The sequence below is a fragment of the Mycosarcoma maydis genome, chromosome 6 (genome assembly GCF_000328475.2).
Source record: "Mycosarcoma maydis chromosome 6, whole genome shotgun sequence".
Lineage (NCBI taxonomy): Eukaryota > Fungi > Basidiomycota > Ustilaginomycetes > Ustilaginales > Mycosarcoma > Mycosarcoma maydis.
In genome coordinates, this window is record NC_026483.1 from 320,130 (window position 1) to 341,494 (window position 21,365).

Here is a 21,365-nt window from a genome sequence, read left to right on the forward strand (position 1 = left end):
TCACTTTCCGCTCGAGCCAATCGCCAAATTTAGAGAGGGGAGAAGGGATAGCTTGATGTGAGTCCATGCACTGCGTGGAGCGGGAGGGCCTGATAGGCTTTACGACTGTAAAGGCAATCGTGAATGTAGCGACAGACGCCGAGGTGCAAAGTTCCCATGCCAGGAAGTTCTCCGAGCTGTTTGCGGCACGCCAGCGTCGCGCTTCGGCACATACCTCGCGTCGCGTAAAGCATCGCATCCCACTAAAAAGACTTGCTGTTATCCTCTCACGCCACGTCGCGCCACTCAAGGACTCCACTGGAACCACGACTGGATCTAAAATTCAGGCCAAAATGAGGACGCGTGCCAGTTGACGCGTAAAGCACCGACTGATGCAGCGCACGGCGTGTGCGGAGTGTATGTATGCGAGCGTGCATGTCTCAGGCTCCGACCTGCATACCGTCGTGACTGACTGTTCACACTGTACAGTAGTATACATTTGAATGCGCGACATCGACGCTTTGACAACTGCAGCCTGCACGTTGAAAATTTCTACACTTTCTCAACAGCCTACCGTGTCGAAGGCTGCACGACTCGCTTACGGCATCAACTGCAAAGGCGTGGTGGTCGTCAGCGTTGGGACCTATCTGTGTCTGCAGCAGGCTGCAGGATGCAGGATGGTGACATATTGCTGCGTCGTGCAATCTTTGCACCACTCTCAAGAATGGGAATTCATTTCCCAGCTTATCCTCAGTGCGAAGAGAAGACGTTATGACACCATGCCACCGTGTTCCCAGATCGCAATCAGATCGCTTGTCGATCCGGTCAGTCGGCGATCGGTATCATTAGTAGCCAGAAGCTTTCCACAAGGAGCGCTGGGAACGTGCCAAGGAAGCCGTCGGGACCGGACTGATCGGTTCTATGTCGCTCTCGATCTGGCTCAATCTCGTTTCGAGTTGATTCAAGTTTCGATGCGGGGGAAAACCATTCGTGATTCACGATTCAAAACATTTTTTTGTTGACTGATGACTGTATTTGGCAATTCAAGAATCGTGATTCCACCCTCTGAATCCGCACATATCACACGACTGGAATTCCTCCTTGAGTCAAGCATGAACGGTGATAGAATCAATTGAGCTTGATTTGTGATTTCCTTCTTCCAAAAACTTTACGCAAAAGGCGAGCGGGATTCCATGTTCTGCGTTCTTGCCAGTGGGTTCGCTCGTTGCCCAAGCGTCCGCCTGTTTTGCGCGTGTCCTCTCACTGGACGGTGGCTACAAGAGATTCTGCCAGGATTGTCATAGTGTGCGGCTCTGCTCTAACGCGAGCGTTAATGATGAACTACAAGGTGGCTTGGCTGCCTGCTGACCTTTTACTAAGTTAATTGAACAATCAAAATCGAATTGGCAGACGAGCAGCTGACCGACAAGCCAAGGAGGGCGAACGAGCGAGGCGTTGGTGGCCTAGTCGCCGCTCCATCATCGTGCGGTTTGAACCGACTGACGACAGTGGTGCTGTGGGACCCGACGCCCTCTACTTGTGCATGCGCCAAAAGTTGCCAAAACAACTCAGACCCTTGCTCGGCTCGGTTGTCATGCTCCGTTTCGCCATTTGTCCCTCTGGCGTGATGGGAGGCCGCTTTTGAAAGCTTGCAAGCTTGCAAAGCCTTGGTCGTTGTTTCCTCGTCAAGGCCAAGGCGTTGAGCATCTACATCCCTGTACCTGTCCCCGTACCTGGCGGATCGGATCATCGCGCAACGCCGTGCTGTGTGCACTGTGAAGCACAATCGTGAATCCTGCATCTCGGTCTCGATCTCGCTCGACTTGTTCCTCATCGTCTCTGTACCTTGTCATTACTGTTACCATCACCACCATCATCACCTTATACAGCTCCTTGTTTCCTCCTCCGTTCCTTTGTATTCGCATCAACACATTCGCCGACAGATTGTCGTTTCCCCTCACACTCACTTGCGCTCATTTATCAAAAGCATTCGCCACCGGTCTAGCGTTGCGCCCTCGGCATCTTTACTCTACCGACAGCCTGATCATTCTCGCACGGTGCTTTACGCTATCGTCTAACTCAGATCGAGCCGACGAAACGCAGACGCACGCATACCAATTCGAAATCATACCGTGCTGCCGTGCTGCACTTCACTGCACCGCACCGCACCGCATCGCAGCACAGAACACTGCCGCACACAGTCACCCAAATTCGCAATAATCACCAATCGTGAATCACTTTTGTGCTTGGCTCGCGACTGCCGATTCTGATTCGTGATTGCAAGCATATTTCTCTTTGCAATCACATTTCTCATTCCACTTGGCTTGCGCCGCGTTCATAGTCGAATCCGATCTCAGTTCGGATCTGCCGCCCAACCTACCTTTGCTATAGTCACCTTGCATCCCTTTCCCTTTCCCTCTCTCTATCATCACGCTTTCCTCGCCTCTCTTCCTGGCTTTAGGATCTGCAAGCAAGCAAGTCTGTAAGCTATCTGCAGCTGCTGATAGCAAAACACAGCGCAAGGCTCCTGACGGGATTGCTCAAGGTCAAACAAACCAACCCCCTTCGTTTCTTCCGAAAGGCTGCTGTCGCTGGTCGCTGGTCGCTCGTCCCCCCTTTTTTCCCTGTTTTAATCTGCAATCCTGCATCATCAAGACGTTCTGCCCTTCATCAAGGTAAGTAGGCTTTCCCCTGTACCCCCTCCTTCCTTGGCCGTTTCGGCTACCGACAGGCAAGAAATTGCCTCATCGCGGATGTGCGCCAACGCTTGATCTAAAACTTGGCTGCTTTTTGTGCCCGATTCACGCCGAACACTTGGTTGTCCATACGCTCAGGCTTCATCTCCCTCATTGTCTAGTCGTGAGTGACAAATTTTGCACTCGACGTCGAGGGGACGTAGGGAGCAGTCGCCACCGCCACTTCGCCATCTTCCGCACCCTCTCTCATCATGTTTGGACCCTGCTGATAACATCTATCCCCTCGCTCCCTTTCACGATAAATTTTTCTTTGCCCCTGTTCACCTGCTTTGCATACTCCCTCTTACTCTTTGCTCTTGTTCGTCGTCATCGTCATCTTGGCTATACTATCTGCCTTCTCATCACGCCGCCCCCCTCGTCCCTTTCGCTCCATCTGGATGTCCGCAACATGCCACAACCGCACCCCTACCTCGACCCTATCTCACCCTCACCCTCACCCTCACCCTCACTCTCACTCTCACGCTCGCCGTCGTTTTTGTCGTCTCTTGCAGCCCTGCCGTTGCCGCTCGGCATCAATAACACAATGACCAGCGCCCTCTCGCCCTCCATGGTCAACGTTCAGGCGCCCTTTGCAGATGCCGGTCATCTCAAAGCCACTCGACTCAACTCCAAGTCTCGCACCTCCTCGCCCTCGCCTACAAAAAAGCAGCGACACTCGTCCTCGCCCAAGAAAACTACGATGCTTTCCAAAGCACCGACCTCACTCAAGCGTACCTCGAGCACCGCTAGCATCATGGACACCATCATGAACTCGAGAGCCGCTATCGACCACGATGCAACCCCCGTCTACGATCTCGGTCTGCCATCCGAAAATCTTGACGTCCCCCAACTCTCCCGTTCGTCGCCCTTTGCTTCATCGTCCCAAACCACGCTTGCCGACCTCGAAAGCAGCGTCACCGCCAAGGTGCTGTCCACTCCTCGTCGCGGCAAGCGGGTTGGCAATGTTGACATGGGCTGGCAATCGCCCTTGGCGGACCGCACTCCTACAGCTGCTTCTTTCGCGGCCGCCGCTGCTGCTCCCCACACGCTGCCCAAGCTGCAAGCACGCTTGTCTCGCCCTTCCACAAGCTCCACCCCCAACGCTTCGCCTACCAAGCGCAAAGCCTCGACTGCCTTTGCATCCGAGCTTCGCACTTCGCAGCGCAGCCTCGTCGACACCGCCGGACGAGCCTCGGCTGCCATGATCAGCTCAGTGCCCCTCTTGGAGGATCGCATCAACAGCTCGCCTGGGTTTTCGCCCCGCTTTGTATCCGAACCTGTCATGACCGGACTCGCTTCAGCAGAGACACGTGACCCTTTCTCAGCTTTCATCAACGACAGTTCTCCCGTCCTCGTCCAATCCGCAAAGCTCGTTCCCATCGAGGTGCAGGGCCTAGGCAGAGTGGCCGTTCATCGCGATCTTGCTCAACAGATCTCGGACCACCCCCCGACTCCCACCCACTTTGCAACCAGGCGGTTTTCAAGTTTCTCAGATCGCGATGTCGCGTTCCTTCGAGGTTCCGACTCGGAAGACTCGGCAGCCAGAAGCGAAAACAGCTCGTCTACCCTCCCCACCTCGGCTGGCACACCTTCTCTGTCGGGCGTATCTCCTAGCTTTTCCTTGTCATCGCAATTCCCCGCATCAGAGCCTGCCTCGCCTGTCAAGAACATGCCGTCCCAATCGAATCGCCACTCGGACGACAATTGTCTCGAAGCTCAGAAAAATTGGACGGCTCTCATCCGAATCGATTCTGTCGACGACACCAAGCAACATCATGTCAAACACCATCGCCCACAACTCGGCGGCAGCAGCGCCGCCAGTAGCCACACCCTCTCGAGTCTGCCCACGCTCGATTGGCCCGACTGCCCAAGCGGACCCTGGTCCGCTGCTGGCCGCCACATTGACCAACTCAAGCAGAAACGCCGCCAGGACCTCCAACGTTGGCTCCAAGCCGAATCCAGCGACGAGGCCGAAGCTGAATCCAAGGAACCTTCCAGCGCAGCCTACCGCCATCACCCCATGGTTGCCAAGGCATTGCTCGACCGTGCTCGCAAGCAACGCCACGCTCAGCTCTCGGCCGTCGCCGTCGCCGTTGCCGTCGCCAGCAGCGCACGCACCCCTTCCAAGCGAGGAAGAAAGCCCAAACAGCTGCCGCCTGCCGCCGCCACGCCCGTCAGACGCCGTGGTCGCAAGCCCAAAGCGTCGTCGGCTTCAGTCGCTAGCTCATCGCGCAAATCGGTGGCGACCGGCGCTTCGTTGGCGCGATCCAATGCCAGCGCCACCTTGGGCTGCAAGTGTGGCATCGACGACAACACGATCGTCATGGTGCAGTGCGACGGATGCAGGCAATGGCTTCATCTGCCATGCGTTGGCATTAACACGGTCACCGATCTGGATGACGAGTGGTTCTGCGATGATTGCTGCGAAGCTGCACTTACTGAGCACTTGTCGCCCGCCTCGTCCATGCCCAACTCGGTCTCTTCGTACGCCCACCTCAGCACGCCCGAAGCGCTCGAGGCGGTTCTCTCGGGTCAAGAACCTGTCTTCACCCTCCCCAGCGGTACTCCCATCCACCGCCACGGTGTTGCCGTCTCGTCGTCAATCGCCCTGGCTCCCAGTCCGCCTATGTTGTCCGTCGGCCATCATGGTGCACGAGGCACTGTCAAGCGCCAAGGCCAGGGTCGTTCGCGCGCCGAACGTGTCGGTTGGAGGGCGTACGAGCCCGGATCGCCACTGGCGCGCAAGAGCACCACCGCCTCTTCTGGTGTTCGACCGGTCGTGCCAGAAACTCCCTCCAGTTCGAGCCAAGCCACCGCCGACTTGACAGACGCCAGCACCACCCCTAGCCTGCTCGCTGGCTTCTCGCGAGCCGACTGGGAACCTACCCGCGCCACCCAGCGCTGCGATCGCCCAACCACCCCACCTCGTATGGTTGGGGTCAGCACGCCTAGCCGACACGCATCGGGACGCAAGCCAAGTCACTCGGGCCCCCTCTCGCTCGGTCTCGGAGACGATGACGGCGTGCACGCAGATGTCTTTTCGACGCCATCCCGATTGGCATCGGGCAGCTCGTGGGCATACCGAGCAGGTGCGCAACCTTTGGGCAGCCAGACACCTTCGCGATCCGGGCCGCGCCACCAGCGTGTCGACTCGTTCAGTGGTGGACTGCTCTCGACTCCTGGTCGCGATTTCCTCTCGGGCGCATTTGGCACCGAACCGTCCACGAGCATGCCCAGCCTGGTCTACAGCAGTGGCTATGTTGACAACTTTGAAGACCATCTTGGCAGCGAAGCGTTCTACAGCGGCAGCAACAGCCGAGCCTGGCAACTGCAATCGCCCACCTCGAGCACACGCGCCGTGCGTGCGCGTCAAGCATCTGGCTTCGGCACGCCCTGGTCAAGCTCGCTCCTCAAGACGCCCGAATTGCAGCCGCGGCAAGCCACCACCTCGTCGATGCGTGGCAGATTTGATGGCGGCGACGACTTCCCACCGTCGTCTTCTCCGTTCCCGCGCACGCCGACTTTTGACATGAGCAGCCCTCGCTTCATGGGACATGCCGGCTCGCACGCCTACGCCGCACACGAGCGTCAACCGAGTCACCTTGGTCTCGGTCTGCCGTCCACTAGCTCTTCAGCACGCCTACACAAGGCGCTCGGCGCTGACCTCAAGCCAAACACCAGAGACTCGCGCTCCTTTAGCTCGTCGAGCACCAATACTAAGAATCGTCAGGTTTCCACAGACGTTCCGATGGGCTTGGGAATCGGGTTGGATCTCGATGATGTGCTCGACTGGTCTTAACCCTTTCTTACATGCAGTTTACCTCTTTCGTTATCTCAGAAGTGCGGTGTGTTTCTTATCTGTTTTGCAGTCTTGAATCCCAATATTCTATCGTGTTGTCTCTGGTGCGCTGTCGTTGTGAATACAGCCTGCTCGTTGTTGTGTGTTTGATCGTGAGTTGCAAGTGTTGTATATGAGCAGGCAGTGCGGGATCGGATGCGAGGTTAGAGGCGAGGAAATGCGGAAACGCAGAAACACACGTGACAGAAACGCAGAAACGCGGAATTCGGATTGGGGAGAAGATTTGGCTGTTGGAGTTTCAAGGGGGGAGGAAGCATGTGAATCTGTGACCATTGCCGGCATCACAAATTGCACATAACGTGGACCTTGCAGTCGTCAGTAGCTTGCGAACACCGAGGCAGAGTGGATTCGACTACACAGGCAACTTTCGATTGTATCACACAAGGTGGGCACGCCAACAGCAGCGAGGAGGAGCGATGATGTTTCCGTAAGAACGTGGAGCCTCTTAACGGACATCTTGGAGAGCGGCGACTGGTCGAGAACTGGCACACCATGAATTCAGAGGGGTACTCAGAGACAGATCGACGGCAGCAGAGGCGCGAGTTTCGAGCGGTGGTGGAGGGGAAGAAACGATTTGCGTCGAGTCAAGATGTGCTGGGCATGTTCGTTGGTGCTTTGAGCGGGGTGTTTGGGCAGGATGTGCTTCCATCGACGCTTCAACCATTCGCACCGTGTTCGACAAGCTCATCGTCTTGTGGTGCCAATGTAGACGTGCTGCTGATCGAAAGCGTACAGGAGGCACTACTGTGTCGAATCGTCGTGGACTGGGTTGACGCGATCGATGCGACGCAACTGGACGATCTTGTGGATCTCTGCATATTCGGTCCTCCCGCACTTACGCAGCAAGGTCTCGTGCAGCAATGTGCTCTACGAACACTTTCTCGACTCCTCTCATCTGCCAACAACCATCCTTCAACCAGCGAGCGACTAGTGTCACTGTGCACGCGTGCGCTGACGCGTCTCTCACTCAAATCGCTCATCGCCGCAGCGAAATCACACCCGAACCCGGCAAGATCCGACGTGGTGTGGTCCGAGACACTCCGCCTGGTCACCTCGATTCCCGAACGACTGGCTAACGCCACCAAGGGAACCTCAGCACTAACGAGCCACATGTGGCTGCATCACGTAATGGTACGAGGTTTAGTACATTGCCTCAGCCTCGACAACGCCGACCTGACGCGGCTCAGAGATGTACTTGTGCGGCTCGATCGGTTGGGCTACCTCGCTCGAGCGATCGATGAACAAGAGTGCGGCTTTTGGCTGGCGTTCTTGCGCTCCAGCATAGAGCATCGAGAAGCGACACCAAAGTGGGCCGGCTTAAGGCAGGGAGTGCACAGAGATCTGAGAGTCAAGTTGGACTTGCGGTTAGTCGAGACGCTGCAGTGGTTGGTAGCAAAGAAAGAGAACGGTGTCGTCGAGCTCGTGACAATGCACGAGAGGCGGAGCAAGGGAAGCGAGGGCACGATGTTCTTGGGTAAACGATCACAGGAGACGGTCGCTGCGATAGCACATATCTTGGTAGTTCTCCTCGGCCAACCTGCCGACTCCGAGGTGGAGAGCGCATCCGACTCTGGACTTGGTACAGACGAAGACGAGGATGACGATGACCATTTCGATTCACGTGTGGTCTCCACATTTTGCAGAATCGCACTATCGCCCATTGACCAATCTCCGCTCCTCGCCTGGAGCTGGTGCCGCTACCTCTGGCGTTGTACCCCAGCATCACTGCTCCACTGTCTCGAAATGACGCTATCAGTATGGGCCGACAGCACGAGAGTCCAACGATCCACGATGCAGCAACAGGCGTTCCTGTCGACGCTCATCGTATGTCTACTCTCATGCATAACTTGGTGCGCTTCCTCGGAGCACGCCGACGACGAGACCGCAACAAAGCTCTTTGCGATCGCCCGATCAGGCTCGGTACTCAACGGTGTCTCGATTCACCTCGAACACTCGGATCCGGCCATGCGCAGGTCGGGCATGCTGATAGCCGAAGTGCTGAGTGCCAAGACGATCTCAGTGGGCGGCAAATCGTTGAATTTCGGCAGCGGCATTTGGAACGGTAGTGGTGGATGGAGGGAGGAGGCGAGAGTGTTGAGAGCGTTGAGCGATGCGTGGATCGTGCACGAGCGTGCAATCGAGGTGATTGAAGGTGCATGGAAGGGCGATGATTCTAGTCAAGCGTTACAGGTGGTTGGGGTTGGAACGAAGGAGGCGGATGAGGACAAGGTGGTAGTACAGAAAGCCAAGCAAGGCAAGCAAGTCGCGATGATGTGGACAAAGTCGAAGCCGACAACGCGAAGGTTGCCTGAGCGGGTTGGGGCGCCGTCTCGTAGCGGCACAGGGAAAGGGGTCACTGTGCGACCGTTAATCACGATGATCGGCAGCGATGACGACGACGATGGGCTCATCAATGCGGATCAAGGGCTACGGGACACGACGCAGACAAGCACTCGGGTGCCACTTCTCAAGATGTTCTCTTCATCACAGAGCACTCGAACCGACATGGCTAGCGGCTGCAACAGCTCCACTGACGACTCGGATAGCGATGCTGCATCCGGTGATTCTGACTCGCACTCGATCCACCGCATCGCGGCGTCGCTCAGCGGGCTCTCGACTAACGAGGCGTCTTCGGTTCTCAACTCGCAATCTGCGCATTCACGCCAAGCTCGGCGGTCCGAACGACAATCCGATGCGGCCGACTTGACGCATGATCCGGAATCTCACGCCGCGCAATTCACCTCCAAGATTCCGATCCCCGTGTACGTCTCGCAACTCTCGCCGCTTCTGCGCTCATCCACGCGCGCGCAGATCCGACTTGCGCTGCACCATGCTGCAGCGCTCATCCGTCGCAAGTCGCACACGCACGTGTTCGGCGCCGAGGTGCGCGAAAACGCGATCGATCTAACGCTGAGCCTGGTGAGCCTGCACGACAACTTCGGCATCCGCGGTTTCGAGGCGATGAGGAGACAAGCGCTGGTGGAGCTGGCTACGGCAGATGCGCAAGTGGTGGTGACGGTATTGGTAGAGCAGTGTGTGGGTGCACAGTACAGCGATGTGCAGCGCACGGCAATGTGGGCGGCCATCGCGCAGAGTGCGGTGCGCTTAGCAGGCGGCCAGAACGACGTATGTGGAGAACAGATTCATGTGAGCGCAGACAAGGTGGTGGCGTCAGTGATCGACAGGGCGAGGCAGGTGGGCGAACAGAGTGTCCCACAATTGCGACGCGAGAAGCAACTTTCCGTCACCCCGTCGAGCAGCGCGACCAAGTGGGTGCAACCGTTGGATTTGCAGAATGCGGTCACTTTGCGCAGCGCTGCCGAGGACAGCAAGCAAGAATGGACACGTCTCGCCGGACCTACCTACTTGTTCCCCCTGCTGAACCGTCTTGTTGCGTACCAAACATACCATAGCTCGCTCTCCACCACCAGCTACCGCGGAGCAGGTACATGCTCGCTATTCAACACCACCACCTACTCGCTTCTGCTAGACACGCTCACCCTGCTCGTCTCGCTCTCTCCCACCCACGTCGTCGTCCAAGCGACGCCGCTCCTGCTCGAGCTGCTCTCTTCTCTCACACACGATACCGGCTCGGTCCAAACCGCTTCGGCGCTCGCTCTCCTCGCTACCACACTCGACCGATCGCTCGAGTCGTCTGACGCGGACCGCTCGTTCCTGCAAGACCAACCCAGCATGCACAGCTTGAGACGCTTGTTGGAGCATGCACACGCCGTGTTTGCGTCGCAGAATCGTGCAAGTGCAATGCATCCCGCCACTGCCAACGCCGGACTACATTCAAGCATCGTCGCAAGGGCAGCAGCCGTATTGCTGCTGATCGATCGATTCGACAGCCGGAGACACGACGAGCTGAGACGCTTGATCGGCTTTGCACCTGCTTGAATCGTGACTGCTGAAAAAGCCAAGATCGCTTCTCGCCTCTCGCATGTGTAAGCGTGCCTTTCATCACACGAGCTTGGAAACACCGCGCACTCCATCGCAACTCGCTTGTACAGGAAGATGTTTGATTGCAAAAATAGTCTCGAATCGTACATCACGAATGAGAATAGAGCAACCACATGCACAGACAGTTCCAACGCTAATATACGAGTCACGAGGGAAAAGCACCTCGTCATTCGTGATTGATTGAGGATTTACTTTTTCTTCTTCTTGCTCGGCCCACCTGGCGCAGTGATAGGCGTACCGGCTCTACTGCTACCGGCGTTGCTCGCCGTGTCAAGACCGCTCTTGCGTTTCTTGGCACCGCCACCAACACTCGGAACCTCCTCCTCTCCCATCTCCTTGAGCACGAGCAGCACCAATGTATTGCACCTCCGACCGAGCTCCTGCGGCGTGCGGCTCTTGATGAACCAGTCAAACCGGAACCCGCTCCACCCCATCACATCCTTCTTGATGCGGTCGTATGTATCGCTACCTTCAGCCAAGCCGTACTCTGCCAACTTGACCAGCAGGAACCGATCCTCCTCCTCGGAGTACGATTTTCCCTTGTTCTGCCCGTACACCACCTTGAGCTGGAGCAGAGGCAATCGGTACGAAGACACTTTCTTGCGCAGAACCGACTCCTGATGTTGCTGCTTGACCAGCTTAGACTCACCCTCTTCGATGCGCGCGATCAGTTTGGCCGAGTCACTCAACTCGTCGATTCGATCCCAGAACACTTTCGAGTACTCGCGAACTTCCTTCTCGGTCTTGCTGGCGTCGGGCATGTCTGCAGCGATCAGCGCAAACGCTCTTCGTCCATACCGCTCGCAGCCACGCACAAAGATCTGGAACTCTCGCCGATTCCAGTTACCGAATCCTTCTTGTGCCAAAACCTCTTTTTCTTCCACCTCGTCTTCCGTCAATGCCACGGCTGTGTCGATGAAATCCTGCTCCTGCTTGCGCTCCTGCTCGGCTTCTTCGGCAGTCTGACCCTCGGACGCTTCCTTGGCGGGCACCCGGTAGCCAATCGATCGTTGGTACGCCGCCGTCTCGCGTTCTTGCAGCTCAGTCAGACGCGCAGGATAGAACTGGAAGTCGTTAATGTTGATCTGCTTGGGTGCACGTGGCGCTTTTGGCTGCGTAGGTTTCGGCCCCACCCGCATAGCGTCGCGGTAGTAGTTGTCGATCGAATAGTTGGCTTTGCGCTCTCGCTTGCTAGGCTCGATCCACAACTGCCCGATCGGTTTGCGTTCCGAGAAATCGTTTCCTTCCCAATTGTACACTGTGTCTGACTTGAAGTTGTTCAGGTCGTCCAGGTTGAGTCCCTGATACTTGGCTTGGATTGCCTGTGTGCGTTCTTCTCCGCGAGAGATAATATCGTCAATGTCGTCGTTGATCGACATGTCTTCCTTGTTCGAGATAATCTTTTCGGCTCCGTGCTGGATCATGTCGACCAGATCGTCTTTGGATTGCGCCGCTTTCGCCGCTTGCTGTGCACGTCCTTGCTGAATCACAAGTTGGTCCAGACGAAGCTTTTGCGCAGCACGGTCTAGGATGCGCTCTTCGATGGCGTGCTCCGTGACGAAGCGGAAGACGTAGACTTGTTTGGTCTGTCCGATACGATGCGCTCGGTCCATAGCTTGCAGATCCGCCTGAGGGTTCCAGTCCGAATCGAAGAGCACCACAATATCGGCCGTGGTCAGGTTGATACCCAGTCCTCCGGCTCGCGTGGTGAGCAAAAACACAAACTTCTCCGAACCAGGCTTGTTGTACTCGTCAATGGCAGCGATACGGTCATCGTGCGCGGTACCACCGTCAATACGGCAGTATTTGTACTCGCGGAACAGACAGTAGTCCTCCAAGATATCGAGCATACGGCTCATCTGACTAAAGATGAGCACGCGAGAACCTTTCTGCTTCATCTTGTGCAACAGTCGATCCAGGATCACCATCTTGCCCGAGTTGTCGACCAGATGCTCATCTGTCGTGAACGGCGGACCCGGCTCCGCACCATCGAACAGGTACGGGTGGTTACAGCACTTGCGCAGCTGCATGACAATGTTGAGCAGCCGCGTTTTGCCTTCCTTCTTGCCCACGCCACCGTTGACGGCATCAATGTCCTTTTCGAGGATGCTCTTGTACCATTTGCGCTGCATCTCGGTCAGCCCGACAAAAATGTTAATCTCCTTTTTGGGGAGCAGCGATTTTTCGACATCCGCCTTGACACGACGCAGCAAAAAGGGTCGCAGCACCTTGTGCAACTGCTGCACCACTTGATCCTGGTTCTCGTCACCTTTGCCTTTGAACCACGATTCAAAGTCTTCCGAGTTGCTGAAAACGTCGGGCAGAAGGAAGTTGAGCAACGACCACAATTCCATTAAATTGTTCTGCAGCGGCGTACCTGTGATCAAAAGGCGCGAACGCGAGTTGAAGGCACGCACGATCTGCGAGAGCATGGAATCGACATTCTTGATCCTGTGCGCCTCGTCAATCACAATGTACTCCCACGAGAGCTTCTTGAGCGCGCTCTTTTCGCGCAGACACATTTCATAGGTGGTGATGAGGACGTCAAAGTCTTGCGGCAGCAGGTGGTCCTGAATCACCTTTTCACGCTCCTCCTTGGATCCTTTGAGCGTCACAACGTTGAAGCCGGGCACCCAACGGTGGAACTCGCGATACCAGTTGTCAAGCGTTGACTTGGGTACAACGACGAGGTGGAATCCGGGCGTTTCGCGGAAGTCGCGCAGATAACCGAGGAACGAGATGGTCTGGAGCGTCTTGCCCAGACCCATTTCGTCGGCAAGGATGCCGTTGATACCGTTGTGGTAGAGCGAGATCATCCAGTTGAGACCCTGAACTTGGTAATCTCGCATTTTGCCGCCCTTGACGTAGGCTGGCGATTCGTTGAATACAAACGACTCCTCCTCCTCATCATTGCCTTCCTTGAGAAGCTCTTCGTCTTCCTCCTTCTCGGTCTTTCTGCGACGGTTGTCTCCGCCCTTTTTGGCTTTCTTGGCGCTGGCAGCCTGCGACTCTTCGAGCATCTTGGCGAACTCTTCGTCGCGTTCCTTCTTGATGTCGATGAAATGCTGGAAGAGTTCAGTCTGGCCGAGAAGGTACGTGAAGCGCTTCATACTATCGGCAAGCTTGGACTTGCTCATCTCCTGACGCGTGCTGGCGAGCGTCTCGTTCTGAGCAGCTTTGACGGCCTTTTCTTGCTTACGCGCTGCAGCACGTTCGTTCTTTTCGCGCTCCTTTTCAAGCTGTCGCGGCGTCTTGGATGGTGAAATTATAACGACACTATCATCGTCGTCGAGCTCATCTGCGTCTTCGTCGTCTGAATCGGCAAGGCACTTCTTGGGCGGTGTTTGTGCTCTCGAGACGGAAGCCGAGGCGGTCGGTGCTCGACTGAGGTCGCCAGAGCCCGGAATATAGTCGGAAAGCTTATCCTGGTCTTCCCAGTTTTTGGAGTCGCGCATCGCCGGGGGAAGGGCGGACGGCTTAGGGTGGCCGTTGGTGCCATTGGGGGCTTTGGACATGGCGAAAGAAACGTTCTCCAAATGATGCTATAGAGATGCTCGGGATATGAGCAAATGCACTTGCCGGAAAGGAGTTTTGACGCGTCCGTAGTGAGGCACCTAGGTAAGGGTCAGGGGTGATTCAAGGTGGAAAGGGATCGTGCGAGGCGCGAGGCACGACAAGGATGGCGAAAGTCTTCGTGTAGCGTGAGATGCGGGAAATGGACAGATGAAAGTTGGACGACTCAGCCCAAGTTGGGAGGTGATGATGCTAAGGGCGAAATGCGCGGGTGATTCAATCAACGTGGATCCTGGCGCAGTCGTGGAACTCTTTTGACCACGAGAGGTGCAGGGAAAAGTGCAAAGAAAGGTTGGTGAGTAGAGAGAAGGCTTCAATGTAGTGATGATGGAGGAGAAGTAGAACAAAGGACGCCAAGTATTGCTTTTCAAAGTGAATTCGGCTCAGTTCGGCTGGCGCGCTATGGCAAGAGAAGCGCGCTTGAGGAGGAGGACGCAGACAGGAAACACAGTCCTTGAGGAGCCTGATTGACTGCAGAGGAGCACAATCACGAATCAATCAATCCGAATCAAGAATCGTGAATCGTGAATCATGATTCCAAATGTCACATAAGGCACACAAATTCTTCCCGGCCGGCTGTTCTAGGCTAGGCTGAAGCGAAGCGAAAGCGCGAAAGCGCGAACGCGTCTAGTTCGACGCATCGGACAGCCCGTGCAGTCCGTGAGTGAAACTTCTTCTCATCCACAATCACGAATATCTACGCGTTAAGCGGTCGCATTTAATTTCCTCTATGCCGTACGAGTCTGTCTGTCCTATCAGCTGGAGCTGGCATTCGTGATTACAAACAGGCACAGCAACAACAGACATAAGAGACACCGGAACAAGTCTATGTATTTTGACCGAGGCAGACAATCGAGGCTACTCTAGCTAGAAGAGCCCTCCGAGAGCTCGCGGTACTCGACTAGACGGAGCAGATTCCTCTGGAGCATCGCAATCGTTGTCTTGCCGATCGCAGGCAGATACATGGATGCACGCGTCCTAACATCGGATTTGAAGTTCTTCTCACTGGAAAAGTTGACGCATACAGCACCCGGCTTGATCCATTCAGTCTCGATCTTGTAGTTGGCCGATGGTACACCAGCAATCACAACGTCCGAGGCACGGATGCACTCTTCGGCGGTCATGCTGCAGTTGCGTACCACGTGGTGTGGGCGGAGCTGCGAGGCAGTGTTCTGAGCACGCGCTTCCTTGACAATCTCGGATCGCGCGCGGCCCTGAGGTTCACTCGATGGCTCGACAGCACGCTTGTTGAACTCTTGGATCGAGTCAATGTCGACCGAGTACACTTTGGCACCGTCGTTGGAAAGCAGCGCTGCGAGGGGACGGCCAACCACCTCGGATCGGTTGATCACGGTGATGGTCTTGCCGTACAGTCGGTCACCGTAGGGCAGATCGCGGTCGTATACGCCAATGGCCTCCAGACACTTGACCATGGCAAGCGGTGTACAAGGAAGGATCGACTTGGCCATGCCGGGAGGCACCTGCTCGCCATCAAGCGCTTCGCGGCTGGCGCGCTCCTCGGGTAGCTCGCGTGTGGTCCCGGGCGCGTTGCCGAGTTTGGCGGGCGAGATCCATCGCACGTTGTGGTACATGTTCCAGCAGTAGCTGAAGTGAAGACCCTCAACATCCTTGCGTGGGTCAACGATCTGCTGAAGGTAAGTGTCCTGACGTCCAAAGAAGATGGGGTAGTACACCATGATACCGTGCACCTTTTCGTCGGCGTTGGCAGCAATGATGAGGTCCTCGACATCGGCTTCGAGGTCGAAGTCGGGCGCAGAGCCCTTGTGATCTTCCTCCTTGACTTCGACCGAGTCGTCCCACGTCTTCCAAATTTCAAACTCGATGCCGACTGCCTCGCACGCTTTGCGTGTCCACTCGGCATAGGCTACACTGGGTGGGCTGGGGGTAGCGAGAATACCGACAAGCTTGGGTCTCGACTTGCCCTGCTGGATGCGTGCCTGGATGGCCTCCTTGATGGCATCTTGGTACGGAGCTGCAATGCCGGACGCTTGAATGAGTTTTCCTGGGTTCTCAGCGCTGGGCAATGAGCCAGCTTGCGAAGAGTGCTGGACGACGGGCTCTGACATGCTGCTTGCTACGCCTCGAAGTACGTCGTTGGGCTGTACAGGACCGGTGAAATTGCCTTGGCGGTCGAATTCGTAGGCGAGATCGGAAGCCGAAAGCTGATAGCTGGGCTCAAAGTTGCAGACGGTGGCACGATGGAACGCGTCAAGCAAAGAGTTGAACTGGGCCTTGCGTTCGGAACGGATGTAGGCGGGTTCACGGAAAGCAGCTTTGCCTCGGAGACGAGGAGTCAAAGAGAGGAGGGCTGAAGAAGAAGAGGAAGAAGTTGAGCTCAAGACCAGATGAGATGTACAGCTTTCGGGCGTTGATGCCGGAGAAAATGACGGTGGATGAGCTAGTTTGCCAAGGAGCGAGTTGAGATGAGGAAGGTCGAGTTCACTAGGATCGCACTCGATGTTGGCCTGATCGGACGAGTGGAAGGAGGAGGAAGGTAGGAGCGAAGGTGTTGCTTGGCGCGACGAAGCGGACGAAGTGGAGGAGGAGGAGACGAGACTAGGCGTGCTTCCACTGACTGATTTGATCCAAGGCACGGAGCGTGATGATGCAGACGAAAAGGTCTTGTCAGTTGCCACGTTTCGAGAACAGGAACAAATGGGCAGCATTCTGGAAGGGAGAGGAAGCTGTGACAGGAGGGAGTATGTTAGTAGCCGTGGCCGGAAAGTTCGCGATGTGGTTGACAAGCAAAAGTTGAGCTGAACGTGCAAAGGCCAACCGAACTGTTGGAAAGACTGAATGACGCTGGCAACGCTACGCTGACGAGGAGAAGAGTAAAGGGAAAAGCTGCCTAGCTGGCCCAGGAAGCGAAGGGTCGATGAAGCCCGTGACGTGGAATTTATCGTGGACTCAAAGCGTCGATGAGTGGTGCAAAGAGTTGCTTACTGAAGTGCGTCGCGCGTTGATGAAGACACGATGGCAGTGGGTTGATGGAGGAATGCGTGACTTTACGAAGGTGACAAGGGTGTGGTAATGAAGATGTTTGCCTTGATGAAGAAAGAGCAGCGAGTATGCGAAGGCTTAGCTGGTCGTCGATGCTTCTCCTGCCGCCAGTGCCGGTGTCGATGGCGATGCCGATTGCTGTTAGGAAACCGCAGACGATACACCGCTTATATTCCGACAGGTGCGATCTTGTTGGAAATGGCTGACTACTCTCTCTGCGGGGTGCAGCGGTTGAAGGAGCGGGCTTAATGCTATCTGGCCTTGATGCTGGCTGATGAGGGAGGGCGAGGGGAAACGGAGTGATACTCCACGGTTGCTTTCGACTTACCTGTACTGATGACAGACGATCCCGCGTAAGCTTTTGCTGCTACTGATGCTGCTCTGGACGAGAAGGCGACGCCTGCTCGAATGGACAGATGGGGCGGTATGATGGGCAACGCGAAAGCACAGTGAAAGACTTGAGGAGGTAAAAGTAGACAGCAAGGAACACTTTGAAGATCTGCTTGCGCCCAAACCAGGCAAGGGAGGCTTCAGGCGTGGGAAAACGCAAAATTAGCGCTACTTGAGAAGAACTGGGAGAAAGAAAAATAATAATCATGAATACGTTCAGGGGGGTGTGAAGTAAGAGTTGGCTTTTCTGCGGAAGAAAAAAAAAGGTTTTTTTAAAGTTAGGTTTCCTTAATCTTGATAAGAGAGGCTTCTCAATCACTCACGACTATCTTCTTTCGCTTAGTGCCACTTGAAGCATAACCACTATACCAAAAGGGTGTCTAGACAACCAGTCGGACTTGGATTGCATTCTTCAACTGCGCCCAACTGTCAAAAAGAGCAGGTCAACAAGCCTTCACGCTTCGTGCTTGTCAACCACAATCGTGAAACACGAATCTGGCCGAGCAGCGAGCCATGAGCGTATAGCACAAGCATGGAGCGGGTGTTGGATTGTTAAAACTCAGCTATCATTATTAACTATTTAATACCGCGCACGGCGGGTTGCGACAACAGCGGCGCTCATTCACGATTCACGATTCACAATTAACGATTCACGATTGCGAGGAACCCGCAAGCAAGCCACATGAACAGTGCCGCCGTTCCCGTGACGCCCGCCGCGTGAAGCCTTTAAGCGATCAAGGTGCTCATCCCCTCGACGACCATGAGGCGTCTTACTCGCTCTCAGAGTGATCTGCAAGGGGCGCAACCCTTGTTTAGCCCTCCCGTTTATTTGTGGTGCCGAAATTCAAGCATCACGATGCTGGCTGCCGTGATATCTCACAGGCAAATGGCATGCCGGTTATCCTTTCGTCGAGACCTTCGCGCACTTGCTCGCTGAATCCTTGCGTTTGATGGGACGGCTCCTAAGCTAGCTCTGGCCGTATCAGACTCTCGAGTTCCGCGGACGGCGCCTCCTGCACCAATATCCGCCAAATCGAATTGATGATCAAGGCAACCCACATGCGCATCGGCGATCTTTGAGGATTTTTTGTTTTTTTTTGTTCGCGGAAGTCGGACGGCAGGTTGGATGTGCCAAGTCGTGACTGTGCACACCTGGCCTGGCTGCGCACCGCTGTTCCTCGCCGACGCTCCACCTCATCTTGCTCTCTTCTGGACGCCGACTGCACCTCTTTCCATTCAAAAGAGGCTGATTTGAGCGGGATAGATGACGACGCGGCATGGCTAGCCAATCTTCCATCGGCGCTGCACGCCAGCACAGTCGCATTCTGTTTGTCAAGAATCTCAACTACAACACTACAGGTGCCGACCTGTACCAAGTCTTTGGCCGCTACGGTGCCATCCGTCAGATTCGACTTGGAGATGCGACAGGCACAAAAGGTACAGCGTACGTCGTGTACGAGGAGATGGCGGATGTAAAGCGAGCTCTCGACCATCTGAATGGTTTCCACCTCAACGAGAGGTATATCGTTGTGTTGTATCATATGCCTGCCAGGTTGGCAGCGAAGGCAGACCTCGCAAGAAGAGAGGCTGAACTGGCAGACCTCAAGGCTCTTCACAATATCACTGACGAGGTATTACATTGAAAGCCTTTGGTCGACTACGCGCTTCTTCTATTTTAAGCCCATCATCATAACAGCATGCTAGTCACAGCATCAACGTAGGTCTTTCACTCCGTGTTGATCAACTGTCAGCTGTTGATTGCATGTATTGCTACTATACATGCTTGCGCTTCAAAATCCTTCCTGCATCGATTTGCTGCCCTTCTCTGCAATCACGCTGGAATACCAAGCACCATCTCTTTGTACTTGTACCTCTCTGACCAATTCATCCGGCATCCGGCCATGCCGTTTATCGCCATCCTTATGTGGTTTCCTAACAGTATCTGCTGAACCTTTTGATCCTCTACTTCGTACACTCGACACGCTGTCCGCGCCAAAGCAAGGCGAGCAACGACCTTGACGAGGCTCGATTCAACAGGAAAGGCAGGTCAAGAATCGCCGATCCCAGTCGTTCTATCCGGAAAAAGTACACATCACGATAGGAAAATGCCAGAGTTGCGGCGTTTGATTTTTTGCTTCTTGTGCTCGGCTATTCGATGTACGATTTGTGGTTCGTGATTCTAAGTTACGCGAGAGCCGTTTGCCGCCCCCACAGTGTGCCAATCGTCGACTATACCACTCGCGAATTGGTTGCCGACGTTCCGGAAGCTTTGATGGCCGGTCAGCCTCGCTCAACTCGCACCGACTCGTGACTGTTTCGCATTTGCCCCGGATCGATCTGTTGGCCGGTTATAAGTATCTCGTGTCTTCTTGATGATCCGCCGTTTGGCCCATTCACGATTCACGATTGCCTTGTTTGTTCATCACGCTTCCTTTCCTTCTTCAAATTCGCCAAGATGGTCTCGCCACAGCCCAACAACCGGGTCATCGTGTACGGCTATCCCGCGTCACCGTTCTACCAAAAGATTACGTTCCTGCTCGACCACTATGGCGTGTCGTGGACGCTGGTTGATGTACCGCCTATCATGCCACGGCCTCAACTTTCGCAACTGCTCGGCATCACCTACCGTCGCATTCCCGTGGTCTTTATCGACGGTCGAGCGTACATCGACACGACGGCTGCAGCGCTTGCTCTGGAAGCAGCTTTCGGACGCTCATCCAACAAAGCACTGCTTCGACAGTTTGCTGCGCTACAGTTGCAGCTCGCTATTAACTGGGCAGAGTCGAGCCTGTTCCGGTTGGGCGCGGGACATCTTTACAACATTCCGTTGGCCAAAGAGTTTGTTCAGGACAGAAAGAGTTTCATGCCCGGTGGCAGCTTTGATTCCGAATCAATGAAGCAGCGGATCGCGTTCGTCAGGAGCCAGCTGATGGCCAATCTCGAAGCTATCGAAACGCACCTCAAGGAGGGCAACGGCAAATTCTTGTTCGGAGACGAGATTCAGTATCTGGACTTGAGCCTGTACGTGCCCTTGAACTGGGTACAGACTCAACTCAGGACGGGACATGATTTGCTCCCTGTGCCATCGAAAGGTCAACAGGATTGGAGGCAGTATCCGTTCCCTCGGACTCTCAGTTGGCTAGCAAGCGTCCGAGAATACCTTGGAAAGCACAAAGTGAACCCCACCAAGCTGTCAGCCCAAGATGCGGCAGAGGTGATCTTTGAACAATCCGCAACAAACTCTTCCAAGGTGGAAAGCCAGTTACAAATCAGTAAGGAGGATCCGTTGGTGAAAGCGGGTTGGATCAGTGGCGAGAAGGGCCAGAAGGCGAGTGTGACGCCTGTGGACACGGGCCGTGTACCGCAAGAGGGCAAATTGGTCGGGCTGGATGGGAACAGCATCACGCTCAAGATCGAGGCTGGGCAAGGTGGTAAGAGTTTATTGGCGACCTTTCCCAGGGTCAACTTTGACGTGAGAGCCAAAGAGGGTGCTAAACTCTAGTCTGACGCAGCGACATGGCATCCTTACCCTCCAAGACTCCCGCAAGCTTGTTTGCTTGATCCAGAAAGCTCATGGATGGATCTAGTCGAAATCAATATCAAGACGAGGCACGGAAACGATAGCCAACGGTGTTGTGCTTGTTTTGGTATGAGAAGATCTGTTCTGGCCATACCAATGTGAATGGGGCAAGGCTGAAGGAAAACAGTCAAAGCTTCACGGTTGTGTGATTCGTGATTCGTGATTCGTGATTCGTGATTCGTGATTCGTGATTCGTGTTTTGATCTTGGTCTGAATCGGTGATCACGGATTTCGCAGTTCAACCGATTCACGATTCACGATTCGT

At 55.2% G+C, this 21,365-nt stretch overlaps 7 protein-coding genes across 7 annotated transcripts; 4 read left to right on the forward strand and 3 right to left on the reverse strand.

Moving 5' to 3' along the window:
• Nucleotides 1-1,354: 1,354 nt before the first annotated feature.
• Nucleotides 1,355-1,813, reverse strand: UMAG_02604 (uncharacterized protein; the record flags this gene model as incomplete). Its single annotated transcript, XM_011390704.1, has 1 exon — nucleotides 1,355-1,813. The coding sequence occupies one exon, from the start codon at nucleotides 1,811-1,813 to the stop codon at nucleotides 1,355-1,357; it is 459 nt and encodes a 152-aa protein (XP_011389006.1).
• A 1,445-nt stretch (nucleotides 1,814-3,258) lies between these two features.
• UMAG_02605 (uncharacterized protein) lies at nucleotides 3,259-6,513 on the forward strand (the record flags this gene model as incomplete). The annotated part of the gene is made up of 1 exon (XM_011390705.1): nucleotides 3,259-6,513. One exon carries the CDS (start codon nucleotides 3,259-3,261, stop codon nucleotides 6,511-6,513), a length of 3,255 nt encoding a protein of 1,084 aa, XP_011389007.1.
• Nucleotides 6,514-7,065: 552 nt separating this feature from the next.
• UMAG_02606 (uncharacterized protein) lies at nucleotides 7,066-10,473 on the forward strand (the record flags this gene model as incomplete). The annotated part of the gene is made up of 1 exon (XM_011390706.1): nucleotides 7,066-10,473. The coding sequence occupies one exon, from the start codon at nucleotides 7,066-7,068 to the stop codon at nucleotides 10,471-10,473; it is 3,408 nt and encodes a 1,135-aa protein (XP_011389008.1).
• Nucleotides 10,474-10,724: 251 nt separating this feature from the next.
• UMAG_02607 (putative chromatin remodeling complex ATPase subunit) lies at nucleotides 10,725-14,051 on the reverse strand (the record flags this gene model as incomplete). The annotated part of the gene is made up of 1 exon (XM_011390707.1): nucleotides 10,725-14,051. The coding sequence occupies one exon, from the start codon at nucleotides 14,049-14,051 to the stop codon at nucleotides 10,725-10,727; it is 3,327 nt and encodes a 1,108-aa protein (XP_011389009.1).
• Nucleotides 14,052-14,972: 921 nt separating this feature from the next.
• UMAG_10283 (methylenetetrahydrofolate dehydrogenase (NAD(+))) lies at nucleotides 14,973-16,196 on the reverse strand (the record flags this gene model as incomplete). The annotated part of the gene is made up of 1 exon (XM_011390867.1): nucleotides 14,973-16,196. The coding sequence occupies one exon, from the start codon at nucleotides 16,194-16,196 to the stop codon at nucleotides 14,973-14,975; it is 1,224 nt and encodes a 407-aa protein (XP_011389169.1).
• A 2,601-nt stretch (nucleotides 16,197-18,797) lies between these two features.
• Nucleotides 18,798-19,163, forward strand: UMAG_02609 (uncharacterized protein; the record flags this gene model as incomplete). Its single annotated transcript, XM_011390708.1, has 1 exon — nucleotides 18,798-19,163. One exon carries the CDS (start codon nucleotides 18,798-18,800, stop codon nucleotides 19,161-19,163), a length of 366 nt encoding a protein of 121 aa, XP_011389010.1.
• An 812-nt stretch (nucleotides 19,164-19,975) lies between these two features.
• Nucleotides 19,976-21,022, forward strand: UMAG_02610 (uncharacterized protein; the record flags this gene model as incomplete). The annotated part of the gene is made up of 1 exon (XM_011390709.1): nucleotides 19,976-21,022. One exon carries the CDS (start codon nucleotides 19,976-19,978, stop codon nucleotides 21,020-21,022), a length of 1,047 nt encoding a protein of 348 aa, XP_011389011.1.
• Between the last annotated feature and the right edge of the window lie 343 nt (nucleotides 21,023-21,365).